We start from the raw sequence: 8,062 nt of genomic DNA on the forward strand, positions 1-8,062 counted from the left end.
CTTCAGTAAACAAGTAAAACATCTGTCCTACTTGTCCAAAGGCTAAAAAGGTTCATGTCAAGCCCTGATTTCTACACAGTTTCAATATTTAAGTCATTTCAATGCAGATTAAAAAAAAAAAATATTATACAAAAGAAAATGTCCCACGGGCTGTGTGTTTGACACCCCTGCATTAGAGCGATCTTACCTATCAAAAGATTGAGTAATTCTTCAAATCAAGCTTTTTATTGATTTTCATTCCTATTTTGATTACAATTTTATAATATACAAATCAGTGGTGATAGTGGGAAATCAATTATTTTGTGTTGAACTGCTTTGTGATAAAATCAAGTCTTGCATCCACAAAGTAGCTAATGTGATGACTGCAAGGTACTATATGATCTGCCACCACCACGTTCCCCTAGCTACAGTATCATCCCAAATATACATTTACTGTGCATTCCATTAGTTAATAAGGAAATAATTATTTAGCTAACTGAATAATTATATGTGAGGAGTAAGATTTCACTCAAGTCCCCTATGCCATCTAAGCAAAGGTATTTTCACTCAATTCAGGGCACAAATATGACCTATGACCTCACACTAAACACAAACTCATGGCTGCTCTCGTCATAGAAATATAATTACCAAAGCTGACATGCCCATTCTAGCAATGATATTTCTATGGCTCTTGTGACATCTAGCCAGCCTAACTCATCTAGGATCAGAGCTTGCCCTTTTTCTTCTTGGTCCTGGTCTTCCTCTTAGTCTTGGAGTCGATGATGAGCTGAGACTGGTGCTTCAGTATCGCCCTGGTGATAATGTCACCCTCATCGTCCCCGCTCTCCTCTTCTGAAAGAGAGGGAAAAGAGAGAGGGATTGCGAGATAGAGTGTGTCTGTGTGTATGTGTGTGTGTGCATGCAATTATGCGTCTGATCCCATCTCACCATCATATGGGTCCTGTCTCTGAGCCTCAGGCAGCTTGATGCGGGTGTTGCAATGGGGCAGTTTCCCCTCGATGCTGGCATGGAACTGACACAGACACAAAACCACAGACACAGAGAGACAGTTGTTCTCATCATAATAAGATGTCAAAGGGAACATGTTAGTCAAGGAGATCTGTTTATTCAACCATAGGAGTTGGCTATAAAGCACAAAGATCTGGGACCAGGGCTTATGCCTTCAAAATGTAAAGGCATACAACTTGAGACCAGTCAAAGCCAACATCATTAGAGAATCCCAGACAGACAATGCTACATCATAAGCGCTAACGGTGTACCACTACCCGTACCCTCTGACTCCTGAACAACCCGTACCCTCTGACTCCTGAACAACCTGTACCCTCTGACTCCTGAACAACCCGTACCCTCTGACTCCTGAACAACCCGTACCCTCTGACTCCTGAACAACCCGTACCCTCTGACTCCTGAACAACCCGTACCCTCTGACTCCTGAACAACCCGTACCCTCTGACTCCTGAACAACCCGTACCCTCTGACTCCTGAACAACCCGTACCCTCTGACTCCTGAACAACCCGTACCCTCTGACTCCTGAACAACCCGTACCCTCTGACTCCTGAACAACCCGTACCCTCTGACTCCTGAACAACCCGTACCCTCTGACTCCTGAACAACCCGTACCCTCTGACTCCTGAACAACCCGTACCCTCTGACTCCTGAACACACTGTTCTCAAACACACACCAGGGGGTGACTTCAAGGTGGCTGGCTGGCTGTGACTCGTTAATAATCAAGATCAAACACCTAATGGCCGTATTTCCATCCAGGAACAGATAAGCTATTCAAGCACCAGTGCACAGATTAAAGAACATGGTCTGTATGTAGCATCTAGTCTGGCTGGCGTGGCTGGAGAAAACCTTGGGAGTACAGTAGCAAATGGATGGAAAATAAGCAGATGGTTTCAGGTCATAAAGCTTTACCCTGGCAGGACCTATTTGAGTAGATGCTCCATGTACTGTCTGAAACACCTGTCCGTCTCTACAATACCCAATTCACTGTTGGGAGCAGCAACCACCGAAAACTAATGAGTGTACACGTGTACTGTCAAATTGCCCTGGTCTAAGGGGCTTTTCCATTCATTCAATTTCTATGGCAACAACAGTCAATGTTTAACGAATAAGGAAGAGTCCCATCTCTGATCCTCTCCTCCATCTCCTTCATGATGGCAGCCATGTCCTTCCCCTCTCCCTCCCCTTACCCCCACCTCTCCTCCTCACCTCCTCCCCCTCCTCTCCTTCATGGTGGCGGCCATGTCCTTCCCCTCTCCCTCTCCCTCCCCTTACCCCCACCTCTCCTCCTCACCTCCTCTTCCTCCATCTCCTTCATGATGGCAGCCAGGTCCTCTCCCTCTCCCTCCCCTTACCCTCCCCCTCCTCACCTCCTCTCCTCCATCTCCTTCATGGTGGCGGCCAGGTCCTTCCCCTCTCCCTCCCCTTACCCCACCTCTCCTCCTCCTCCTCCTCACCTCCTCTTCCTCCATCTCCTTCATGGCGGCGGCCAGGTCCTTCCCCTCTCCCTCCCCTTACCCCCACCTCTCCTCCTCCCCCTCCTCACCTCCTCCATCTCCTTCATGGCGGCGGCCATGTCCTTCCCCTCTCCCTCCCCTTAGCCCCACCTCTCCTCCTCCCCCTCCTCACCTCCATCTCCTTCATGGCGGCGGCCAGGTCCTTCCCCTCTCCCTCCCCTTACCCCCACCTCTCCTCCTCCCCCTCCTCACCTCCTCTTCCTCCATCTCCTTCATGGCGGCGGCCATGTCCTTCCCCTCTCCCTCCCCTTAGCCCCACCTCTCCTCCTCCCCCTCCTCACCTCCTCCCCTTACCCCCACCTCTCCTCCTCCCCCTCCTCACCTCCTCTTCCTCCATCTCCTTCATGGTGGCGGCCAGGTCCTTCCCCTGGAGCTCCTCTTGCAGTAACAGCAGCTTCTGCTCTGACTGGGACAGCAGCTCCACCACGTACTCCTCTGAGCCGGGGGGCAGCTGGGGCTCCGGGCCCTCACCCTGGAGGAGGGGAGGTGTTTCAGGACACAATTGACATAATGTTTCTGAGCACCTTCACATTTTTTTTTACAAGGTTTCCCAATGCAACTTGATCTAAAGAATCTGACAGGTCTCAGGTCAGTGTTCATTATATTGTTAATGGGGTCTTCTCTGTACCAGCTTGATGTGCTGCAGTTTGTCAGATAGGTGTTCCACCCCGGCCCGGACCGTGTTCAGGGTACGGGTCAGCCAGTCCAGACGCTCCTTGGCGGCGTCGCGCCTCCCCTGCTCCGCCTGCAGGTGGCGCTTACAGTCCTCCAGCATCTGCTGACCACTGTAGAAGACAGTAAGAAATATCCATCAGAATGACCTTACAGACACACTCAACTCAACACTAGGAGAGGAACCTTTCAGACCAACTTCTGTACCACAACAAGTTGCTTGATTGGTCTTCTCCCACAAGTTCTCCCACAATTTACAATCCTCAAGGATCTGTTCTGAGGGTCACTGTTTTAATAAATAATACCTTCCATTGAAGGTGTCAGCATCCGCTTACAACTTCTCTGGTCTGCTACGTTTTCTGTGTAATCCCTAACCCTTGACCTCTAACCCCTGCCCACTGACCTGGAGAGCTTGGTCTCCCCGGAGTACTTGATGTCCTGGAAGTGTTCCTGCAGACGGTCCCTGTCCTCCTTCAGCTGTAGCAGGGTTCTCTGGTTCTCCTTCTTCAGATCCTCCAGGTGCTGCTGGGTGTCTCCCTGGGAGATGAACCTCTCCACCACCTCCTGCATAGGGACATGGAGATGGATGAACACACACACACACACAGGCACAAATAGCTGAAAAACACACAACACTTGCATACACACACATGGATACAGTAGGTGCATAAACAAACTAACACACATGTACCACGCACACACTTGCATACAAAGACACACAAACCGCACACAAAACGAAAGAATCATATAAAATGACCTCCTCTCCGTACCCGTGTGTCAGTGACCCCCGTGGCCTCCTTGATGCGTCTGAAGGCCTCTTCGAAGGTGGAGATGGCCCTCTCCTCCTCCCCCAGCCCGGTGGCACTGCGCTGGGCGTCGCTACTCAGCTCGTCAGGCTGCAAGGCTGCCCGCTGGGCCTGGAGGGAAGGGGTGCAGACATCAGGACATTTACTCTGTAGACTAAGTGATATTTAAGAAGTGTAGATATATAGCTAAATAGAATGGACACAGCACCTCATGTTATATCCCTTGATATGGGTACACCCAGTGCCGTGTCTAGGCATAAGCGATATAAGCGGACTCTTAGGGCCCTGCGAACACCCCCCCCCCCTCCACCATGAAAACAACATTTATTTAGATTTGTTTTAGGAAGTCAGTCGGGATCTTAACTTACTGTTAGTTACAATAGTAGAACACACAAGGTGCAATTTTGAAATGTGGTTGTGCATCAGCAGTTTTTATCTTGTTATGTCAGTCACTGACAGTCACTCAATTAGCCATGTCAGCTAACATGTTTAAGATTGCTAGGTAAGTTGCTATCTAAACCTTGTAGAATTCCTGGCCGAATTACTGACCGAGCACGCAAGGCACCTGCCCAGGGGCCAAAATTAATAGAATCACATATGTTTTAAAACTGCTAAATGTTCTCTCTGCCCCATGGAAAAACATGTAGAATTGTAGGTCATTAACTTGACAATTTACCAAGAGGGTGGCCACTGAAATGTTTTGCCCGCTAGGTGGGGGAAGTCCCCAACCAAATCTCGCATAGGGTCCCCAAAATGCTAGAAATGGCCCTGGGTACACCCAATATGGCAGCTGGTCTAGCCATCATGGAACGTTGACTTGAATAGGAATATCCCTTCTTGTCATTGTTATTCTATGGATGTAAGTGTAAAGTGGTGGGGACCAACCCTTCTCTCCACTCTCTCAGCCTGGGCCTTACGGTCCTCTGCCTCTTTCTTGTAACGGGTGAGGATACACTCTCTGTCCTTCCTCTCCCTGTACATCTGTTCTTCTTGACGCTGCAGCTCTGCCTGCGAGAGAGAGAGCGAAAGAGAGAGACCGAGAGAGTCAATTAACTACTCTTAATTAAAAACAGCAAAGAAAAGCATTCAACTCACAACAAATAGCTGTAAACGCAGACAGCTGGACTTTACATGATGGACACATCAATGACTGTAAGGTGATGCATGAGGGGGAGAGGTACGGGACAGTCCTCAGTTACAATAATAATACCCATGCTGGTCACCTTGGCAGTGTCTTTGGAGAGGAGTGTGTATGTGTGCTGGTCACCTTGGCAGTGTCTTTGGAGAGGAGTGTGTATGTGTGCTGGTCACCTTGGCAGTGTCTTTGGAGAGGAGTGTGTATGTGTGCTGGTCACCTTGGCAGTGTCTTTGGAGAGGAGTGTGTATGTATGCTGGTCACCTTGGCAGTGTCTTTGGAGAGGAGTGTGTGTGTGTGTGTGCTGGTCACCTTGGCAGTGTCTTTGGAGAGGAGTGTGTATGTGTGCTGGTCACCTTGGCAGTGTCTTTGGAGAGGAGTGTGTATGTGTGCTGGTCACCTTGGCAGTGTCTTTGGAGAGCAGTGCGTCACTGTTCATGACCTGCAGGTCCTTCAGCTCCTGTCTCTGTCTCAGGATCTCAGCCTCTAGTTTATCCAGCTGGGACTGGAAGGTCAGGCTCTCCTCCTAATTATAATATATGTCAATTAGCACATGCCTTTCTCCAAAGCTACTTACGTCAGTGAGTACATACGTTTCCGTATGGATAGCCCCAGCGGGAATTGAACCCACGACTTAGCCACTGAGCCACACAGGACAAAGAGCGAGGTAGGGTACTTTATCATCTGTTAGGAAATTAGAGTAGGTCATGGAAAAGGATTCAACTACCCAAAGAGCACATTGGAGAGGGTGTGTAGGCATGGCTTGGTTGCATAAAGTGAAATGTGGGGCGAGTTGGCGAAACAGCACAAAGAGATCTGGGACCAGGCTAGGACTAACCTGTAGGTGGGCCTTTAGTTTCAGATAGCCCCTCATGATGTGTTCAGCCTCCTGGCACTTCAGCTGGGCTTTCTCCAGACGATTCTCCAGCACCCGCAAGTTCTGGAAGACGACACACCCACATCCACACACACACACACTTATAGACGGTTGATTGATCCTGAGCTGGGCATGCTAAGTGTTTGAAAAGTTTCTTATTGTGGATAAGACTGGCTAGAATCAGAGGGGTGAGGCAGCGTGGAAGGAAAGAGCGTAACCTTTTGGGGATGCTCCTCAGCCGCCTCTCCTTCACTCTGCGGACCAAGGGCAACACATCAGTCACCTCCACTATATTCACACCACTATATTCACTATTTTGTGTGTGTGTGTGTGTGTCTGTCAGTCAGTCTGTCAGTTAATCAGTCGGTCCTGCACTACATAGAGAATAGAGTTCCATTCCAGTCGTACCCTCTGCTGCACTGTTTGTCTCTATATAGTACCTTGGCCTCCTCGTTGCGTCTCTCCGTGTCTCTCTCTGGTCCCCTGTTCTCTAGCTTCATACTCTGGTACAGTGTCTTTAGGTCCTCCAGGCGACGACGGTACGTCTGGGTGGTGTGCTTTAGAGCGTTCAGCTTCTTCATCTTGTCACACAACTTCTGGTCCAGCACCTTGAGAGCAGCCTGCTCACCATGATGCAAAGTAGATCATCTTGATTATCCCCAATGGGCAATTTGCATTACAGATGATAGTCAATAATACAGAAAAATACACATACATCAAACAAACATAGCTATGTGTTTGCGATGTCCCCACCTTCCCTGACATGTTTCTGAAGGCAGCTTTCTCCATGCCTCGGCTTTGGAAGGCCTCCTTTATCACCTGCTCGTCCCCCTGGAAGAGAGAAAGAAAACAGGCTGTAACAGGGAAGGACTACCTCAACTTTTCCAATAATAAATGCTCCTTTTCATTTTCAGTTCAAAAAAAATGTTTTGTTACGACTTACGATGTGCCCTAATGAATATGACCCTGCACTCCAAAGTTCTAACAGGGAAAAACAACCTGGGAAGTACAAGCTGAGCATTGAAACCAAAACATTTGTGATATAATAACCAGTTTTACTTACAGCAAGAGCGTTTGCCAACTTCTTGTGTAGTCTCTTGTTCTCCTGCCTCAGCTGAAGGATAGAATTCCTGTTTTTCTTGATGCTTGACTGAGACATTTCATAGTATGCACTTCTGTCGCCCTCTGTTGGGCGAATTCACAATTTCGTTATTTCAGCATCCTTTGACTGACTTTTGGCCTTCTCTTAGTCTTATTCAAAGAAACAGGGAACTAGCAATTACATAAAAAGTTGAATGCCATTTATATTTTTGTGTCCCAAACTGTTCCCCATTACTCAGGGAATGTTAATGGCTAGGAAGGTAGGCTAAATATCTCAACAAGCATTTTACTATTTCTAGCTAAGCCCATTTTGCTGGCAACATAGCCTACACATCACCTGACCTTGCAAAATGATTGCAACAAAGTAGAAAGTAGCTAGTAGTTAACGTTCTAACTTTCATCATAGCTTCATGTGGCCATACATTTCCCAGCGAGAGTAAATTAACCTGTAAGTAACCTCACAGATGGAGGTAACGTTAGCTAAGAATCGTTAGTATAATGTTAGCAAGATAGCGCTAATGCAAAGTCTGAATTTGCTATTCAACATGGCGTTTACACACACAACTAGGCCTAGCTAGTTAACTAGCATAAGTTACCGGTCCTAGCTAGCCTGCTGCAAGTCTTAACCTACCAAGAAGTTGAATTTTCCTCTGCAGTTCTGTTATTTGTTCATGAAGGGGCGGCTTAATGGCCTCGGCGCTGAACGGCATTTTCAGTGTGCACCAATCACAAACTAATAGTTGACTTTAGAAGTAGCTAGCTAGCATTAGATGCAAACTGACGCACTTTTAGGTCGTTTTGTCCTTGTATGAGCGGAATTCGCGTGAAAACACCGTCGTTCAGATAGCTTCTCGTTGCCTAGCAACATGTACACTGACTTTCCTATCAGGTCGAGGCTCGAGACCGAACACAAACCTAGAGCAAACCGAGCAACAAAGCAGCACCAA

At 48.0% G+C, this 8,062-nt stretch overlaps 1 protein-coding gene across 3 annotated transcripts; it reads right to left on the reverse strand.

Moving 5' to 3' along the window:
• Positions 1 to 209: 209 nt before the first annotated feature.
• On the reverse strand, positions 210 to 8,051 carry odad3 (outer dynein arm docking complex subunit 3). 3 transcript variants are annotated; one of them, XM_071389376.1, is made up of 14 exons: positions 7,747 to 8,051; positions 7,078 to 7,199; positions 6,768 to 6,845; positions 6,455 to 6,634; positions 6,233 to 6,268; positions 5,976 to 6,077; positions 5,538 to 5,663; positions 4,888 to 5,010; positions 3,967 to 4,113; positions 3,600 to 3,760; positions 3,153 to 3,309; positions 2,847 to 2,996; positions 928 to 1,012; positions 210 to 831 (listed from the first exon to the last, which is right to left on the reverse strand). In XM_071389376.1, the coding sequence occupies exons 1-14, from the start codon at positions 7,823 to 7,825 to the stop codon at positions 704 to 706; spliced, it is 1,674 nt and encodes a 557-aa protein (XP_071245477.1). In that variant the 5' UTR covers positions 7,826 to 8,051; the 3' UTR covers positions 210 to 703. The 3 variants fall into 3 exon arrangements, with proteins under 3 accessions (XP_071245477.1, XP_071245478.1, XP_071245479.1); XM_071389377.1 differs by lacking the exon at positions 6,233 to 6,268; XM_071389378.1 differs by lacking the exon at positions 2,847 to 2,996 and having other exon boundaries at positions 556 to 831.
• Between the last annotated feature and the right edge of the window lie 11 nt (positions 8,052 to 8,062).

Source organism: Salvelinus alpinus, chromosome 2, assembly GCF_045679555.1.
Source record: "Salvelinus alpinus chromosome 2, SLU_Salpinus.1, whole genome shotgun sequence".
Taxonomy (NCBI): Eukaryota; Metazoa; Chordata; class Actinopteri; order Salmoniformes; family Salmonidae; genus Salvelinus; species Salvelinus alpinus.